This window comes from Lynx rufus, unplaced genomic scaffold (assembly GCF_022079265.1).
Source record: "Lynx rufus isolate CCGP_SWC_20201006 ecotype Redwood Valley unplaced genomic scaffold, mLynRuf1.p SCAF_8, whole genome shotgun sequence".
NCBI lineage: Eukaryota > Metazoa > Chordata > Mammalia > Carnivora > Felidae > Lynx > Lynx rufus.
Window position 1 is genome coordinate 120,932,479 of NW_025814896.1, and position 19,896 is coordinate 120,952,374.

The window sequence follows — 19,896 nt, forward strand, 5'->3', positions numbered from 1 at the left end:
GCACAAGACATCAAATTAGGTTAGCTTAGGTTTTGGCCACACTGACCAGGGGTTTTATTTGCCTTTATACAAACCTACTATTTGTAGGAAACAATTTCTGAAGAATGACAGGATCCTGGTGGAGCAGGAGGGAAATAGACCATCTTGAGCAGGAATTTCAGAATCCTTTGTCTTTCTCAAGTTATTCCTTGAATCTGGCATGTTAGGACTGGAGCTTCATGAAAATGGTGAAATAGGAAAGTTCAGGGAAACAGGACAACTTAGCCTTGCCTTGTCATGAACACCCAAATTATTATCTCTCTCTGAGAGGAGATAATGATTTCCTCATCTCTCAAATAAGGGGCCGGACCAAATGATCTCTAAAATAGCTTCCAGCCCTAACCTCCTTTGGGATCTGATTTTAATAGGAGACAAAGGGGAAATTGCACATAGATTTCCCAGGTCCCGCTCCCCTCCTCTCCACCACAACTCACACCAAACTTCTCCTTGAACTGCTCCTGTCCTCAAAAAGCCTTGAGCTCCACAAGTGAATGTGTTGTTAATATTGGCTCACAGTCCTTCCTGGTCAGTGGCCAACATTGTTCTGCTCCTCGTAGGGGTCCCACCAATCTTATTTGCCTCTGCAGAGCCTCAGCCCGCCTGGAAGATGCCGAGATCGTGCTGCAGCCGCCCAGGGGCCCTGCTGCTGGCCTTGCTGCTTCAGGCCTCCATGGAAGTGAGTGGCTGGTGCCTGGAGAGCAGCCAGTGTCAGGACCTCACCACGGAAAGTAACCTGCTGGTATGTGGGCTATGGCCGCCATCTTGGTTGGGCATCGGATGGGACTGGGGCTGGAACTGGGAAGGCACAAAAGAAAGGGGAGTGGGGAAGGGAAAATTCATTCCCAGAGATATGGGTAACTCAGCTCAGGGCAGAAACAGATCTCTAGGGTGAAGCCAGAATTGAGCCAAGGAGGGGAGGAAGCAGCTCTAGGGAGATGGGTCTGGCCCACAATTTCCACTTGATTATCTTCCTGCCCTGTCTTCTTGTATGAAGACCCCACTCCGTTTAAGCTATTTCGAGATATCACCATTAACATAATAAGAGTGATAGTAACAGTAATAATAATTATCGCTCTATTGATTCTGTATTTTCAACCTTTCGGCCTTTTTATTCCTTTTTAAATAACCTCGTGTCCCTTGCCATTTTCATTCCATTTTTACTCCCTTTCTGTCTACTATCAATTACAAAGGCAGCTAGGTAGTACTACAAATCATCTCTAGAGGGAGAAGGAAGAACCCGGGTGCCATTTTCCTCTAACTGGTGCCAAATGTCTCATGATTCTTCTGGAGGACTGACCTCCCACGGCCTTTCCAGAAGCATGTAAAGGCCCTTTGTGCCAGGCTGGAATTGTGTGTGTGTGTGTGTGTGTGTGTGTACTGGGAGGCACAAATGAGAAGCTATACCAAGTCAAGGACTAAAAGACACACTGCCAGTGTCAGTGACTGAGCTCCATCCTGCTGCCAGCACCCGCCTGGTGAGGGTGGACTGTACGTCACTACATTCAGTGTGTTTTGTCAGTGGAGAAGCTAGTTAAGGTGGAGAGAGAGAGAACTCAAAAACACAGGGCAACCTGCATGTGTTGCATGCAAAATAGAAAGATAATAGAAAGTAAAAATTAAAATAGAAAAATAGTAAACAATAAAATAGAAAGAACGGGCCCAGGGAATTCTGTGAGTTCTAGTTCAGGGAGAGACCCAAGAGACTCTCGGTGGGAGATACCCACCGCGCAGCCTCTCCTGCTGAGAGCCCACCAGGGAAGGAGCTCCGAGCGAGGTCAGAACCCATGGGTTCTAAGCTCTGCCACCGAAGAGTCGTGGGAACTGGCCAAGCTCCTTTCATGTCCCTGAGCCTCCTGCTTTGTTATGTGTCCAGGGGGGAGGAGCATGAGATAGTTTTTACTTTCCACTGTTAATATTCTGCAGTTTCATAATTCTAAACCTCTGGAGTATGAAATTCCCAACTCAACAGAAGGGGTGGGGATCATTCTGTTTCCTCCTTTGCAGTCCCACATAACTGAGAACTCCAGGCTGCAGCCTATAGGTCATTTTCCCAAGCAAATGTGCACTGTACTCTAGTTGTCTGCTTACAGAGAGCAGAGACATAGGCTCCATGACCCAAGCAATGGAAACAATCCTGGCTGTTTACCCCTCCCTCCAATCAGAATGAGGTGACAGGGAAGTGAACCACTCCCTCCGAAAGCTCACTGATTGGGGAAAGTGCAGGATCAGCTCAAAAGACTTGAAAAAAAAAAAAAAACCCCACGCAAAAAAGTGCAAGATAGCATGGGAAAACATTTGACGCATGCACAGGGAGATGGCTGGGGTAGGGCATGAGTTAGGTTTGCAGATCACTGGGGTCAGGTTGAGGCATAACTGAAAATATAGGCTCTGGAGGCCAGATTCCTCCCACCTGAATAGATTCTGCCCCCAATTTCAGCCCAATGCCCTTCCCAGACGTGAACTGAACCATATTTATTTATTCAATATTCATTAAATGCCAACAACTATCTCCGATTTATCATTTATTGATCAATTCCTATATATCACGCATATAACGGTAAGGAACTGACCCTATTCACAAAAGCCCTGGGATAAGTAAACCACCGAATGGGATGGGGTATCTCTAGTGGCTGCGAGGCAGAAGAACCAAGGGGCCCAGGGGACAAAAGAGGCGATTGCCTCAGCCGAGTCGGATGTCCGCGGGCGCCATGAGGACAGGTCCTCGGCAAGGAGGCCACGGCCGCCAAAGCCCTGTCCTATTACCCGCCCACACGTGCCCAGGGTCTGGGGCGCGCAGGGGCGGAGCGCGCAGGCGCTGCGCGGGGGCGGGGCTGCAGGACGGGACCGCCCTAACCCCGCGCTCGCCGCCCTCCCCGCAGGCGTGCATCCGGGCGTGCAAGCCGGACCTCTCGGCCGAGACGCCCGTGCACCCCGGCAACGGCGACGAGCAGCCGCTGACCGAGAACCCCCGGAAGTACGTCATGGGCCACTTCCGCTGGGACAGGTTCGGCCGCCGGAATGGCAGCGCGGGCCAGAAGCGCGAGGAGGAAGAGGTCGCGGCGGGCGACGGCGGCCCCGGGCTCCGCGGCGATGGCGGGGAGCTGGGCCTGCGCGAGGGCAAGCGCTCCTACTCCATGGAGCACTTCCGCTGGGGCAAGCCCGTGGGCAAGAAGCGACGCCCCGTGAAGGTGTACCCCAACGGCGCCGAGGACGAGTCGGTCGAGACCTTCCCCCTCGAGTTCAAGAGGGAGCTGGCCGGGGAGCGGCCGGAGCCGGCGCTCGGCCCCGAGGGCCCGGCCGACGGCGCCGCGGCCCTGCCCGACCTGGAGTACGGCCTGGTGGCAGAGGCCGAGGTGGCCGAGAAGAAGGACGAAGGGCCCTATAAGATGGAGCATTTCCGCTGGGGCAGCCCGCCCAAGGACAAGCGCTACGGCGGCTTCATGACCTCGGAGAAGAGCCAGACGCCTCTGGTGACGCTGTTCAAAAACGCCATCATCAAGAACGCCCACAAGAAGGGCCAGTGACATGCAGCGGGGCCAGAGGCTTCTCTTCCCAGGAAGTCGACCCTAAGGCCCCTTCTCCTCCCCTGCCCTCCTGCCGCCTCCCAGCCTGGGTGTGCTACTCGCTCAGGCCGTGATAGCCCCAGATAGTCAGCCTCTTAAAGCTGCCTGTAGTTAGGAAATAAAACCTTTCAAGTTTCACATCTGACTCCGACTCTGTCCGTTGGGTGAATGAAATAAAAATACATAATCCATATACCAAAAAAAAAAAAAAGCATATATTGGAGAGACAGTGGTTGCCGTGTGGCCACGTGGTAGTACGTTTTATAGGTCATCGTGGGAATGAAAATGCCCATCCCTCCGTGGGTCTTAAAGGGAAGGGTGCAGGGTCTCCCCACCGCCCCTCTGTTAAAGAACAAAAACTCAACCGAGTAAATCTGAAGATCTAATTGGTCTTATTAAGTGACTTCATGAGTCCGGTAGCATCCCATCTAGTAAGTAGAGGGAGACTTAGGGGAGTTATATAAGATGGAAGGTTTTTAAAATTTTTGGTTTTTTAGTTTTATTATTAATTTTGAGAGAGTGCGAGCCAAGGAAGGGCAGAGAGAGGGAGAGAGAGAATCCCAACCAGGTTCCCACTATCTGCACAGAGCCCGACTAGGCTCACAACAGGGAGATCTCACAAACAGGGAGATTATGATCTGAGCAGAAATCAAGAGTTGGACGCTTGACTGACTGAGCCACCCAAGTGCCCCAAGATGGAAGATTTTTATAGGAAGGAGGGTTGGGCAAGAAAGTTACCAGCAAAAGAAAAGAAAGGCTTGTTCCAGGCAAGGTCTTGCCCTTGGAAAAGCAGGAAGTCTTATGCTGATCACCTGACCTTTGGGGGTGGGAGGGTGTCCACACGTGCACCTGCACAGGCCTGCGTTTGACCTGTGCGCAAATGGAAAGGGCCTGTGTGATAGATGACCTGATTGGTGCTTATCAGGAAATGCCTGATTAAGGAATTAGACTTACATTTCTTAGGGAGGTTGAAACTGCAGGTAGGTAAGGTATTAAGCCCTGGTGACATGGCCTAAGTGGTGCCATTTTGGGCCTGTGGTTTTCTTTTTAACACCTCCGAGAGCAAGCCCAACGTTGGTTGAAGCTCGCTGCAACTGGGAGGCCCCCTGTGGGCTGTGGGTGGGAAGCTATGGTAACGCTTCCCTGGATCTAGCTTCTGTGTGACCTTAGGCGAGTCACTAAACTTCTCCCAAGATTTAGTTCTCTCATCCAGCCATCCCTCCCTTCCTAGTGTGGGGGCTATTGTAGGACTAATGAGAATATGGATGTGGTCTTTTTATCACCGAGAAGCTACGTGTGACAGCTGAGGGTTAGTAATTCAGATTTCACTGCACTTCCAGGCTACTCACAGATATTCTCAAACACTTGTTCTCACCTACATACACACACAGCCATAGAGACACGTCTGCATAAATACAACACAATATACACAGATGCTTCTTTCGGTCCCTCAGGCTCAAGCCTTCATGTCTCTTTCCTTTTCCTCTAGCTACTCCCAAACTGCACCCCCCCCATATTGCCTAGCTGCAGCCTTTCTCGTTATTCTCAGTGCTCAGCCTTGATCATCCAGCAGGTTCCTAACCAACTGGTGTCCTTGTCTTCAGTCCCTCTCCTCCCCAACCCATCACACACAAGTTCTTCATATTAATGTATATAAAATCTCGCTTTCCTCACATTCCCTGGTTCAAGAGTCAATTCCATCGACGTCCAATTCTGGGACATGGCATGCAGGACCCTTGTCCGTTAGCTTCACTCTCCTTACCAAACCCCATTTCCCATGTTTCCACCTACTGATCTTCTCTTTTCCTTTCCTCCTTCACTCTTTGCCCGAACTCTCCACCTTCCCCCACCATTTTGAAACTCTTTTTACAACACGAGCCTGGACTTGAGTCCAATTCTGCTGGGAAAGTTGTGATCTCTTCCAGCCGAGCCTCCTCATTCTCAGCACAGGAGGGCACGCAGACCAGCTCGAGTGGCAAGTTTCTAGCTGCGTGTATGTCTTGTGTTCTCCTTAGGGAAACTCTAAGCTCCAAAGGGCAGAGGCCAGGGGTTATGCTTCTTTTATATGTCCCCATGGTGTTTGTACAATGCCGAGGCCATGGATTTACAGCCACACGCATTTACAATTCACAAGAAACCCCCAAATGCTCATATACACACAGAGATACACATACGTGTCAATTGCTCTAGACATACCAGTGGGCAGCATAGACCAAATCCAGCTGGGAAACATTTGTGGAGGGCACTTGCACATATAACCCCATATTTTGATGCTCTAAGAGTTCATAATTAAAGAAAACTGAATGCTTCCCAGGAAATCCTGTATAAAGGGAATCAGAAAGCCAGATTCTTAAGATAAAGTCTCCCCCGCTGTGGGTTATATTATGGGGCTAGGGTCTAGTCACGGTGATGAAGAAATGGCCCAGGCTTTCCCATCTGAAGATGCTGCTCCCACGCTGGGAATCCTGAGCTTTATGTTTACATCTTGCTAGCATCGTTTCCTCTTCTCCTTCCTTGTTAGGTGAGTAAAGTATGGTAGGCGGAGGTGGCTAAATGTCAGTTGTTAATGTTGGTATTTTCAGATTCTGTTTGCATCCCCCCAAAACCATTTACTTTAAAGAAATCAAATAGACAACTGTGTGGTGACAACATTAACATTTATTTGCAAAGGGCATCATGAAGACTCATTGGGAAACCATGACTAATAATCCTAAAGAACGATCTTGCTAAGAGTTCTTCTTCCTACAATCCCCCCCAACCCCTAGCCTCTTTCCCCTTCCTTAAAATAAAACTAATTTGATTCAATGAGTTTAAAATACAGAACACTGCCACAGGCACTAATTCTGCACTCCCATGTAAATAATTCAGCTGTTATGTACATATATTGCCAGCTATGAACTACACTACACACACGTGTGTGCAGGTGGGCACATAACACTCTCAGCCAGGTCACGAAGGTCCAAGTGGACACAGACACGTTACAATCTGTGCAATGCTGCGGCATTCGGGGATTTGCCGCTCTGCACTCCACGGGCCAGAATCGACATTCATGGAGGAAGAGCTCAGAAGGGGAAGGTGACCGCCCGAGGCCCCAAGGTCCTCTGAAGGAGAGAAAACCCGGTCAACCCGGCCAATGCTAAAGGAGAGCACAGAAAACTGCCTTCTGACTCCAACAGGCCACAGAGCTCTGCTCACAGTCCCCGCCTCCTCCCCACGTCCCCAGCTGGCCAGGCCCAATCTTCAGACCTAGGGTGACTCTAACCAGAAGATTTCTAGGGGATGAAGAGGCAGCACAGGGCCCTAAACCTCCTCAGACACCAGGAAGACACCTTGTTTCAGGAGGATGTGCCTTCCAGGGTCTGTGGGTTAGGGGAAGCAGGCATGACCTCTCTGATGAGTTGTCCTCCCTGTCTACCTTTAAGCTTAACGCTCAGCCTTATACACAGGTCTAGTCCTTTCCCACAGACCCCCATTGGCCAGCTGCCATTTTATGGTCACAGAGAAGGATTGGGAGAAATGCCCTCGCTTCTCGGTGACACTCTGTGCCCAGGACAGAAGGCCTGGGGACCACGTAATAGCAACTGGAAGCTATCGTGACCCAGGGAAGCCCACAAGTCTGGTCTTTGAACTGTTTAACGGTACCCCAAGACTGCTGTGACTCTTAGGCAGACTGAAACACGTCCTATGGGACCCAGAACACCCAGGGCAAAGGGCAGCATGTATATGTCCCTCATACTTCTCAAGTACTGTAGATGGTCCCAGTCCCACCTTTTCACTGCTCATCCGTTTATACTTGTATAGGAGGCTGGACAGAAGACAGCCTCTGAGTGAGGGCTATTCTAATTCTTCTCACCTGTTTGGGCTATTTCTTCGGTGAGGAGGCATCTAGGAGTCAAGAAACCGCTTATCTCTGCTTTTCAGAGAGAGGAAAATGGGAACAGGCACAGGGCACTGGGGACCCCGCTGCAAGGGAAACAAGGAGCCTCCAGCATCATATCGGTACTTTCTGCTGACCGGCTTCTTATCCACTTACATGACTCAACCAAATTAATAGAACTTCAAATCTCAAATACATTCATGCCTTGAGTGCTAACCAAACCTACCCCTTGGGCATGAAGCAAGAGTCCTCAGTGGCTCTGGGGAGCAGCTGGTTTGGACGGGCTTGCTGGCTTACAATCAGAACAGAGACAGGTGGCCAAAAGGGTCGGTCATGTGACAAAGGACTGCCAGACGCCAGAGGGCTTGGAAGGCAGTAAGCAGTGGTTCTAAGCCAAGGGTCTGAGCGCCCCCCACACTCTGCTTTGCCTCTCTCCTTGAGCCTGCGGGAAGAGTGTGTGTGTGTGTGTGTATGTGTGTGTGTGTGTGTGTGTGTGTGTAGGACGCTGTTGTGTTGACCAAGTAATTGTCTGAGTTAACAGTCACCTTACACTTTCTGACTCTGAGGCATGTTTGGCTAGAATCTAGGTTCTGCTTCATGTCAGCAGGCAATCCAATATTCCAGTGAGTGTAAGTTTTTAAACTGAAACTGAGAAGAGAGCACTCGAGAAATGGCTAGTTCTCCAAAAGAAGCACATCTCTGCTAAGCAGCCGTGATGTAAAGAAAGGCCTGCTTCAGACAGATACAGGGTTGAGTGTAGGAAGAATGAGAGCCTGTACCTTTTTCTTCACTCTATTCCCAGGGTGGGGGAGAGGGGGAGGCATCTGAGTGGGACTACCGATCTCTGGTTCTGGGGCTGGCTCTAGAAAGAGGCTCTGGGGTCGCGACGCCCAAGCCCCAGGACCGGGACCCCAAAGGGCAGTGCTCAGGGTGCAGCTGTCATGGGGTAGACCCTAAAGTCAAGTAGACACGAGAAAGAAACCAGGTTTCTCATCAAAGTCAAGGAGGGGATAAAGATGGAAAGATCTAGTAAGGGAAGACATGTTTGTGGCTCAAGATTGAGATTTTTCTCTCAAGTTTTTTCCAAAGGTTATTTGCCTTCACATTTTATTTTAAACTTTGTTTCCTAATAAAGAGACAGTAAGGTAAAGAGAAATCTAAGTTCATGCTTATAAATTTAGGTTGAGCATTAGCCAAGAGCCATAGAACCCAGCCGAAAGCTGTGGGGGTGGGGTGCGGGTGGGGCGCAGGAGCCAGGCTCCTTGGGCCTTGTAATCATGCAGGCTGTCTGGAAGCCACAGGCCCACAGCACAGGGGCACCCACCAAGGGTAGAAACTACGGGAACGAGAGTCAGATAGCCCCCTCCACCCAAACCGTTTATTGCACATGTAATGGGAAAGTGCATATGTTAAGGTTTTCCCAGTTTGGGAAAATACAGATTTGTCCTACTAATCAGGCTTTCATCGTGTGTCTGCACAGGGCTGTGTGCACGGGTGTGACCGGAGAGTGGCCCGAGAAGCTTGCCCTCCCCTTAGCAGAAACATCCTGCTTCTGACCCTTCCCCGCACTGCCTAAAATTGTACCCTCAAAAGGGTTTCCTTTGGGTCAAGAAATCTACTCACCCTCCCTCTTTTTAAAAAACAAATTCTCCAGGGAGGGATCATCTGACCATTCACACCTTACTGTGAGTTACATCGGCTCAGAAAAGTTAGGGGACGTTTGCCTGGAAGAGAAGAAAAGGACTATTTTGGACCATGGGGTTCTGCCGCTGGAGGGGGCCCAGGAGACTCTGGAGGCACAAAGGCCCCTGGATGGGTGGGGGAGGTGGGGGGGGCGGGGAGCACAGCGGCCTACCAGCTCTGCAGCAGCCCCTCCTCTGCACACGGATGGCACTCAGGGAAAATGGAAACCCAGAACCCAAAGGGGTCTCTACTGCCTCTCCCCAAGCCTCAAGCTCTGCCAGCTGGCAGTGATGATGTCCTGACTTCATCCATAGAGTGAAGAGATCATTCCAGTATTAGATGCTGGATCCTTCTTTCCTTGAACGAAATATCCACTAGGTTGACTCCTGACATCCTTGAGATGCAAAGTGCTACTCCCCATAACCCCCTCCCCCACCCCTTCCCCAGACCAGGCCGGGAGCTTCTCCCAAAGACAGTGATGTGGGCAGGCCTGCGGGCCCTTGCGGCTCCTCTCATGCCATGCAGAACCAGATCTTCTTGAACCAGATTCTCTCGTTCTGCCCTCCCGCAACCCAGAGGCTGTAGAAACATGCTAGGATCCTCAGGAAGAAAGGCATCAGAGAGAGAAAGCTTCACTCAGAGAAACATCTGGAAGGGAGAGGGCCACAGGTGGACCCAAGAAGCTCCCTCTGAACGAAGGAAGTGAGAAGATGCCACAGAGGGCGTGACTGCGCCCACTTCCGCCCGCCCGCTCCTCTACAGGAGGCAGGCCGAGCCTGGGGAGGGGCAGCCCTCTCTGTGGCCAGCCTGCCGCCCTTCTTTTTCATCCTTTCCTGCCCCGTGTGGAAGGGCTCCTGTTGGAAGGACTCCTGTTGGAAGGGCTCGATATGAACTAATACTAGAAAGATTCACAAGGACACAACTGGCGGCGTGAGCAGGAGAGTGGAAGGGACACCCAGAGGCCGGAGGCCTCTGGGCTGAGGGGAGGGAATACTCTGGAAGAGCGCAGCCATCTTCCAGCCTCGTATGCCACCACTTTCCAGGAGGAGCTGGGAGCCTTGCCCCCGCTTCCTCTGGACTGCAGTCTGTGCCTTCCTCTGCCTGACCCTGGCTCTGTCTAGTTCCCTCCCGGGGGACTGGCGGCTCTGCTCCCCGGACCCGTCCCCATGAGAGCCCTTGCCATGCTACACCAAGGAGGAGCTTCTGGAGACTCCAGCCTCCCTCTGAAAAGACCCCCGTGGCGCCTGGCTCCAGGCTGACACAAAGGAGGAAACAAAGGGCAGGTGGGATGCTTATTGGCCCCAGAGGGGCAGGAGGCTGATCTCCCTCAGGGAAGACAAGGAGGAAGTGGGAGGGCCGGGAGGGCCGAGAGGGCCCCCCACCCGCCTCCGCCACTCCATTTTGCTTAGCTGGGGAGGTGCTTGCCAACCAAGGTGCATTTTCTCTGCGATCCCAGTTCAATTCCCATGTCCCAGGGGTGGGTTGTGAGGGCGAGCCCCTCCCTCAGACCCCACCCCTACGAGGAGCTCTGTCTTTTGGCATTCAGTATACGCACAGATCCGGAAACTTCATCTCGTAGACAGGGATGGAGTGGTTCTGAGGCTGGCCATAGGCTGCGGTGATGGTGCCTGACGGGCTCGGCGGGGGGCTGAGGCAGGGACACACGGAGGACAAAGGCATGAGAAGCGGGTTCTGGGTCCCAACCCATGCAGTCAAAAAGAGTAGCTGATTTGGGTTTTTCTTCGCACAGGGACCAGAGACTGTCACTCCATGGGTTCCTAGGTTTCAAGTTCTAGGATCTAGCTTGAAGTCTAGTTTTACTGAAGGCTTTTTTACAACGACATCATTGTTTTAGGAAGTACCAGCCCTGGACCCTGGGGCCCCTGGCTCTTTGTGGGGTTCACTGAGCTGTCTCGATTTCCTTGTCCGGGAGAGCTGGCGGCTGACTGCAGCCCTGGAGACAGAGGCTGCAGACAGGGAGGCCTGGAGACAGGGGTGAGAGGGAGGACTTGGGAGCAGGGGGCCCTGCTCAGGGCTGCCACTTACCGGATGGTGATTTCAAAGATCTGATTGAGTTTGCTCTGCAGCAGTGATGCCTAGACACAAACAGAAGGAAGTGAGCTGGGGGCTCCCTCGCACCCGTGCTGGCTCTTGGGAGCCCACCCGTCCAGAGTCCCGTCTTAGGAAGGGAACTGGTGTGAGCTCATCGACAGCACTGATCTGCGGATCCTGGCCGCGGGTTCAGATCAGGGAGGGCCACCCAACAAAAGCACAGAGGCCAGGACCACCAGAAGGACCTCAGTAGGCAGTCCCTTAAGGGGCCGAGTTCCTCCGAGCGGGGCAGTAAGGCTTGGCGGGCATATTGTCAGGAGGCTCAGAGCTGGTTTCAGACTTTCCCCTAACTCCAAGGAGCAGCTGTGCACAGTTGGATTAGGGAGGATGCTGTCTCCGGTCCCTTCTGGCTCCAACTAAGCCCACGTGCACAGACAGTGAGGCTGTGTACGTGTTCAGGGATGGACCTCAACTCTGAGCTCATGAAACCAGCAGCACCTGCCTCTGGAGATGGGCCATGAGGTTAGAATAACATAGGCCCAGAAAAATCTATATGTATCTACATAAACGATTATGTTATTATTATGTATTATGATATACTAGAAATATATGACACATTATATGTAACGGAAAAGAAAATAACATGTATTTTTACTGAGAGGAAAAATTACAATAAAGTAGAAGTTATTTGTGGATTCTGGATGCTTACAATTATGTTTCACTGTCACTAAGATGGCCACTGTGAGTAACAAATCCTGGCCTATAGTCAATTTCAGGAAAAGTCTGTGCTCTTCCCTTAAGTACAGACGTAGACATGAGTCCTTCTTTTTACTTATCTGGCATCTTCTCTTTCCAATCTCTTTTCCAGGGCCAGGCTGTTCCACTTCCCCTGCTGGGGTCCCCTGGTTGGAAGCGGAACCCTGTGTTGCAAATGTTGGCCATCTCTCTTAAGCCATGGCTCCTTTCCCCACCACTCCATGACGAGGTGAGCATAAAGGCACCAGCCTCACAGAGTTGTCATGAGAATGACATAAGCTAATAAATGGAAGATGCTCGGGTGTGTGCCTAAGTGCTAGTTACCTACTTGCTATTATAAGTTTTACAGTCTGCTTGACACAGGAGCTCCTGACGTCAAGACTTCTTCCCTACATGGAGATTGTGAGGTTTAAAGGAGTGTATGGCTAATAGCCAAGCCTTTTGGTTTGGGGGGAAACAATGTAGTGCCAGGGCATTGTTGGGGGGACTGAATCTCTAATTTCTGGGTAACAAAAGTGCCAAGTCTCCTAGAAACTCAGTTCCATCCTGGGCCTAAGTCCAGTATCTGTTCTTTCCCCAAAGACTTACCCCTGTGTGCCTCACTCACCCGGGCCCCACAGTGTGCCGCAATCTCCTCAAAGGGTGCCTTCTGGAACTTCTCCACCACTTGTCGCCGCCGTTCACGTTCCTGCTCCTCGACCGCCACACTGTCCACTGTGGTACAGAGAGCCGAGTCAGCCCCTAGGGTCCTGCTCTGCTGATGTGGGGGCAAGGGCTGGAGATGGGAAGATGGGAGGACCCCTCCAGGGGAGCACTGTCTGTGATTGTGGTTCAGGCTCTGCCTTCTGCTGGTGGGCAGGGTGATAGCGGGGCATGGAGGGAGGGTGCCATTATTTGGCCCACGAGGTCTAGATCTTTTCCTGATTCAGCCTGAGAGCTCAGCCACTTTCCTCACGAAAGAGTTTGAGAACTAGGTAAGTGGACCCTTAAGCTGGGCTTTTAAAGCCCTGAGTGGCATTACCACTTGGACTCTCAAAGGAAGTTCCTGGAACAAGAAGTACTCTGGTGCTAATTTGAAAGGGACATCAACAATGGAAAAGCCAGACAGGTCACAAGAGGCAATACAAAGTTAGGTCCCTATGGCCCAGCAGTCCGAGGCTGTCTAGTTCGAGGCTTCTACATATTCCTTTTAGTATCCAAAATGAGTCGGCAAAAATGAAGATGGTCAAGTACGTTCACACTCTATGCACATTCAGAAAGAATACCCTCAAAGACAACAAAAATTAAAACCGTTTGGCATTTGAGAGCAATTTATTATCAGTTCTGGGAAAAATTCTCTTATTTGGAATACTGCATTGCCCAATAATCCAGATAAATGAGGTACTACATTTTAAGATCTATTGCCAATAAATATCAATTGATTTGCTTTTAGTATCTTTCATTGGTCCGCCCGTTCTTCTGTAACACAACCCACCAAAAAATAGTCAAAAGTGTTTATACAAAATTGTTTTTTCCCTAACTGGCTGCAACCCTCAGTTGATTACTTTTTTTTTTTAAGTTTATTTATTTTGAGAGAGAGCGAGCGAGCAAGCAAGGGAGGGGCAGAGAGAGAGGGAGAGAGAATCCCAAGAGGGCTCTGAGCTGTTAGCGCAAAGCCCTGTGGCAGGACTGAGTCTTACAAACCACAAGATCGCGGCCTGAGCCGAAACCAAGAGTGGGACGCTTAACTGACTGGGCCACCCAGGCGCCCCTCCACTGATTACTTTTACAGGCAGCGAGCTGTCAGTAGAGAAAGGGTGGCTTGACACGGATATGCTGGGCAGCACTACCGATCCCCATCCGGAAAGCAGAATTGATAATTGCAGCTTTGTAGTTGTTGGGAGTTTAGGGGAAGCCGCCGGCCTCCCTGTACCTCTGGGCTGAATCCTGCATCAGGCTGCCCACACCCACGCCTCCCCCCAGGACCCAGCCCCGGCATCCCCTCCAACTTACCGATGGCCTTCTTTAGCGTCTCATAGGTGATCTCCTCGGCAGGCACTCGCTGAGAGAGAAGGAACAGAAGCGTTCAGAAAAGGGGGATGGAGGTATGGGAGGCAGCCTTGGCTTCCTCAGTTATCTGGCAGCCCCTTTGCTTCTCAAAAGACCGTCCCGATGGGGGGAAACGCCCCCAGGACACCACCTTCTCACCAGGGTCCCCGAAGCTCCCCACGCAGGCAGGCGCAGAGCTCCCCACTGAAGGACAGAGCTGCAGTGAGATGGAGGGGGAAGGTCCCTTCCTCCTCAGAGTGCTGAGAATCACCTAAAAGAACTCGCCGCCCTCACCCCTAGCTGGTCGCATTAAGCCCCGTGGGAAGAAAACACTGCCAAACTCAAAAAAATCTGAGAACGTAACAGAAAATGTTGGCAGCGAGAGGAAGCAGTTGGCAAATATCTCAAATGTAAATTTCAAGAACTGGATAACACTTTTGAAGGCTTAGGATATAAAATTATCTTCCGAGGTGATTTGAGTATTTACTAAAGGTAAGACATGCTGGGGCTGGTCCAAGGACCTGGGTCCCAGGATCTCAGTCCTCAAAGAGCCTATTAAAGGAGGTGGCAAATAATGAACCCAAAGAAGGATTACCCCATGGATCGTCACCTCAGGCCAGAGGCTGAAAGTCATGAGACGTTTGTACTAAGTCCCAGGTAGTCCCCGGTACACTCTGAGCTGCTCGAGGCGGGCCCCACGATTCACTCATCTCCCATCACTTAAACATAACATTAAGTGGAAGAAAGAGACACAGAAGAGAATGACTTCACTGACACAGAGGTCAGGAAGTCACCTGAGACAGGCTAGTGGCTCCCTTTGCGAAGGGGGTCTCTTGGGCAATGACAATGTTCTATTCCCTGATCTGGGTGTGATTGCACGGATACATTCCTTGTGTGAAAATTCACTGAGCTACTGTATTTTTCTGATTTGTTTAGTGTTTAATGGAGGCTGGACAAGCCAGAGATGTACGTATTGGGATACAGTCATTTAGGAAATATTCAGCGAACACTGAGTCTGTGCAGGACTCTTGGCTGGTCCCTCAGTAGAAATGGCACAATCTGTTAGCTCGGGAATTATGAGCCTGAGACAGCTGTGCCATCGGTCACTCTCAGGAGTCATCCTCCCTGCACATCCATCCACGCAGCCACTCAGCACTGACCAACGTGTGAGGTTCTAGGGAACTGGGTGGCGGCAACAGAGAAAAGGAAGGTCACTGGTTAAGGGCAGGTAGAGAGAGGCTTATGGAGAAAACAGGACACAAGCTGGGCACGGAGGAGTGGGTGGCTCATGAGAACAAAGGTGCGGAGGAAGGGACTCACACAGGGGATTACAGCAAAGACCGGCAGCTGAAGGGGACCACGTGGGGGAGACCGAGCAGACCAGCCCCAGGGGCACGGTGGCTTCTGCCACAGAGGAGAGGGAAGTAACATGATCCAGTAGGACCAGTCCAGACTATAAATGGCTCTGAATGCCAGGTACTGGGTTTGGGGCTTGACTAAACCTGCATTTATTGATCAACTGCTATGAACTTGGCATAGAAGGCTACAGGGAGCCAGCAGAGGATTCAGGTGGGGCATGGTGTGCTGAAGGTGGAAAGGAGGGTAGCCTGGCAGAAGGTCATGGGGTGGAGACCCCCACACCCCTTCTTCAGCTACCAAGTCACCCCTGACCTAGGTGGACTCTCCAGGAGGGAAAGGGACCCATTCTGGTGGCCCAGACGACATTAGAGAGTAGGAAGCTCTGTACATATGCCAGCATTTCTCCTTCCACCTCGCTTTACTCCTCGATTCCCGAGGCGCTCTTAACTTCCGGGAAGGGAGAACCACAACTCTGGAGGAAACAGCAGCCAGCTCATGCTGTGGTCCTGACACATTTGAGGCTCCCTGTCCTGCAGAGCCAGAAGGCCTTGGAGGACACTTGGTTCAGCCTCATTCCCCTCTTCCAATTAGTGTGAGTCAGAGCCTCCTTCCTTCCATAGGAAAGTTCCAGATGAGTGCCCCAATGAGAGAAGAGTTGAGAAAGCAGCTGAGGGCATAGAGGGAGGCTCGGTCCGGGCCCCAGTGACTTCTCCTTGCTCCAGTGCATCTGAGGAAAGGCTCAGGGTTGACATTGTCCTCCATGGCTACACCAGGCCCAAGGGGCAGAAGGCATACCACCCCCCCAACCCAAACTGTCCTGGCCTACCCCACCCCCATTGAACATCCTCCTCACTTCTCACTGAAGCTTCCCCATGTCTCCGTCAATTCCCTTAATGGCAGGAGACACCATTAAACACAAGTGTATTTTGTCTTACAGCTTCACCTCCCTCATGACCCCTTTCTCTCCCCCTCTGCCCCTCTCCTATTTTCGTCTCTTCTGCAGAAGTTGGGTATTTTCATTGCGATTCCTTCCTCTTGCTGACTCATGGGCACATCTGCTTTATTTTCTCAGGTAGAGGAAGTAAGGGCAGGGGAGATGCCACAAGTTATTTCGAACAGAAGTTAGATATTCACAGCCCCCCAAGAGATGGTGGGGCAGACATCTTGAAGCTGCAACTTGGTCTTTAAAAAAGCACCTCTATTGATCGATCTGGAAGAAACACCGTGAAAACTATTCTCACCCCCATCTCTCCTATTAGGCCTTCCAATATCCAACATGGTGCATGTCTGCCTCCATTGGAAATGGGGAATAACTACCAGAAAGCCTTTCAAGAGTGATTTGTGTGACATTGTCATGGGAGTGTGCGACCGGGGGTGGGGGGCGCACATGTTAATTTTTCCAGATGGAAAGGTCTATGACATATATGATGAGTCAGTAAGAAAATGGGATATTTGAGAAATGTGCTTTCCCTGCAACTTTAAATGGGTTATGCAGTTAAGGAAGCCTGGAACATGGAGCATCTGATTGCACAGGAAGCAGGAGCAGGTCCCCTCCCCTTGGGATACAGGACAATATATCAAGAAGAGGACACTCACCTCCTCCTTCTCTGGGCTGTTCCTAGATTCCACCTCCACCTGCAGGGAAATGGTTTCTCCAATGCTCTTCCTCTTGGATAAGCGATCCTCATCTGGGAAAGGGAAGCCCAGACGCTAGAGTTCCCAGGGCTCAGAGTGAGCCAGGATCACACCTCTAGCACCATCTCCCCCGCCCCCACCTTTGCCTGGCCCACAGTCCTCTGAGGGCTCAGTATACACCAAGGCGACAGCTGGTTTATCGAAGGCTGCCGGCCTCCTCTGCTCATCTTAGGGTGGTGGGTTTAGTTCTTCGTGGCTAAGATTTTGAAATCATCAATGAGCACAAAGAAGCTGCTCATGACCAGAGAGCACATGTCACCTGGAGTAAGTGTCATCCACTCACAGCTCAAGTAGCTAGCTGTCACTGGTGAAGCACTCGCTAAAGTGCATTTGCCTTTATTGTTTCATGCACGTCTCACACCAACCCTCTAAGGCAGGTGTGGCTAATCCCAATTTTATAGTCAAGGAACCCGAAACCCAGAGGTGCCAGGAGACTTGTCTAAGATTTTTCAGGAAGTGAGCTGCAGAGAACTGGGTCTCTGATTCTATACCACAGCCCATGTGGGCACTTTCCGGCTCAATGGGGCCTCTCTCAGCCACAGGCCAGCCTATCTCATGGGCCACGTTCCCCAGGGATCCTGCCCTGAGGAGAAGAGGCTGGGGAATCAAGAGGATCTCACTGTGTCTTTCAGCTCTTGGGTGACACGCAAGGTGCCGGGGAGGCGACCTACGGACACACAAGTCCCTCACTCTCAGGACCCTTCCTGGTGGGGAAGAGGCAGAGGCATGCTTGGAAGTCCTCGCACGGGGCTCCTACCTGTCAGCTGAGGGATGTAGGGCAGGCAAAGCCTGTCTGAATTGTAGCCGCTGCCCCCCAGGACTTCACTGATCTTGCTCTGGCGGAAGAGGAGCTCAATCACTACTCCATCAAGATTTTGAGACAACCTGGGAGCCAAAAAAGGAAAGAGGCAACCAGAGTGATTTCCTAATGACTCTCCTTGTTACACAAGGAACATCCATCATACAAAATGACAGGGAAGCAGAAGGAAAAGAAAACCACCCATAGTCCCACCCTTCAGAGACAACATCATTACATGTTGTGCAGAATCCCTCAGCCACGTACTTGTATGCACACACACACACACACACACACAGACACCACCCCACCCCCTAAGTTCCTGTTCTGTGATCGATTTTATCCACCGATTACACAGCACCTGTTTCCCATTAACTTTTCTTCCAAAACATTGCGGTGGAAAGGCCACGGTCCATAAAGCTATATTAATAATATCATAAACCCCTATTGTTGGACATTTTGTTTTTTCCCAGTATTTTCCTTGAGTTCCTCTGAGGCTCAAGTGACACTGGCCCACAGACTTCAGTCCCAGAATGCCACCTGGATCAATCCAGTGTCTTGTAGGAACGGCTCCTCTAAGATGCACGTCCCATGGGCTTGGGTGAGGCTCCCAGAGGGCATGTCACATACTCTATCGCACAATGCACCGACATGGCTCGAGGCATGGATTACGGCCACGTGAGGAAGGCCACACTTGACCCAGGACTTCTGGGCCACAGGCAGGGTCCACTTTCAGCTCTTGAGCCCATAGAGGCCTCAGCTCCTGGCTTCAGACCCCTTACCCTCTACTCAGCTACCTTGGGTGTCCTTGATCATGTCCCAAGTATGCTCCTCACCTAGGCCTCTCCACAAACACGTCCTCAGGGAGCATGTACGGAGCCTCTTTCTTCCTGGTCTCTATCACCTGGAGTTGGGAGGAAATCACATGAGAGCTGGGTTTGCCAGGGAGGGGGAGCTCTGCATAGGCAAATGACGGCGCTCTCCCTCCAAGCAGTTGCTTCCTCCAGCAAACTCCCTGGCGGAGCCCTTTACCGATAGGCTCCTGAGGGATAAACTCAGATCCACAGGGGTCCTCAGGGCAGGCAGACTGCTCAGGCTATCCCCAATGACACATGACACATATGCATTAAGTGTCCCGCAAATGCAGGTGCTTAGCCCCCCAAGGGACTGTGGTTTCTGGCTCCTGTGCCCTACTTCCGTTTTCTATGTGAACAGGAAAAGGGAGGATAAGTCATACCATCCCCCCCAACCCAGGTGCACTGCAAAAACATCCTGAGGGACAGTCACAGGAGGAGTTTCCCTCAGTACCCTTTGCAAATTTTTGACGGTAAAGGTGGAAGTTACCAAGATGCAAGCAGGGGGAGGATAGCAGGTGCACAAGTCTGTGCAGGAGGTGAGGAAGCCACGATGCTGCTATTTTAATGAAGAGGATGTCAGGGCATTGCCTTTCCTGCACCCCCTCATTGGCCCATGCTGGGTGGCACAGTGACACAGCACCCTCCCCCATCCCCCCAGCACCCCCAAGCCAGCTGAGACTGGAGGTTTCCCATTTTCTTTCATTTTGCTAGTGTATTTTAAAGTTAATCGTAGACACTATCCCATGCCACCTGTAAATACTACAGTGGTTTTTATTATTGTGGTTTGCTTTCCTTATTGTTTTTTTTTTTTTAAGTTTATTTTGAAAGAGAAAGCAAGGCAGGGGCAGAGAGAGAGGGGAGAGAGAGAATCCCAAGCAGGCTCCGCACTGTCAGCACAGAGCCCGATGTGGGGCTCGATCTCACAAACTGTGAGATCATGACCTGAGCTGAAATCAAGAGTTCAACGCTTAAACAGCTGAGCCACCCAGGCATCCCTGTTGGTTTGTTTTTAAATTTTTATTTTATTTTATTTTTTAGAGAGAGAGCCCATGAGTAGGGGAGGGAAAGAAAGGGATGGGGGGGGGGAGAAAATCCCAAGCAGGTGCCACACTCAGTGTGGAGCCCGATGTGGGGCTCAAACTCACAACCCTGGGATCATGACCTTAGCTGAAATCAAGTCGGGCGCTGAAC

The 19,896-nt window shown here is 51.2% G+C and overlaps 2 protein-coding genes across 2 annotated transcripts in view; one reads left to right on the top strand and one right to left on the bottom strand.

Moving 5' to 3' along the window:
* Positions 1-646: 646 nt before the first annotated feature.
* Positions 647-3,711, top strand: POMC (proopiomelanocortin). Its single transcript, XM_047069676.1, has 2 exons — positions 647-778; positions 2,919-3,711. The coding sequence occupies exons 1-2, from the start codon at positions 647-649 to the stop codon at positions 3,561-3,563; spliced, it is 777 nt and encodes a 258-aa protein (XP_046925632.1). The 3' UTR covers positions 3,564-3,711.
* Positions 3,712-6,248: 2,537 nt separating this feature from the next.
* The window catches only part of EFR3B (EFR3 homolog B), a 46,465-nt gene continuing 32,817 nt past the window's right edge, over positions 6,249-19,896 (bottom strand). Inside the window, exons 15-21 of the mRNA XM_047069401.1 lie at positions 18,685-18,752; positions 17,810-17,937; positions 16,954-17,045; positions 13,963-14,011; positions 12,578-12,684; positions 11,209-11,258; positions 6,249-10,810 (exon numbers count right to left, since the gene is read on the bottom strand). Coding sequence (XP_046925357.1) covers positions 10,705-10,810; positions 11,209-11,258; positions 12,578-12,684; positions 13,963-14,011; positions 16,954-17,045; positions 17,810-17,937; positions 18,685-18,752 — 600 coding nt within the window. The 3' untranslated portion in view covers positions 6,249-10,704. The remainder of the gene's footprint in view (positions 10,811-11,208; positions 11,259-12,577; positions 12,685-13,962; positions 14,012-16,953; positions 17,046-17,809; positions 17,938-18,684; positions 18,753-19,896) is intronic.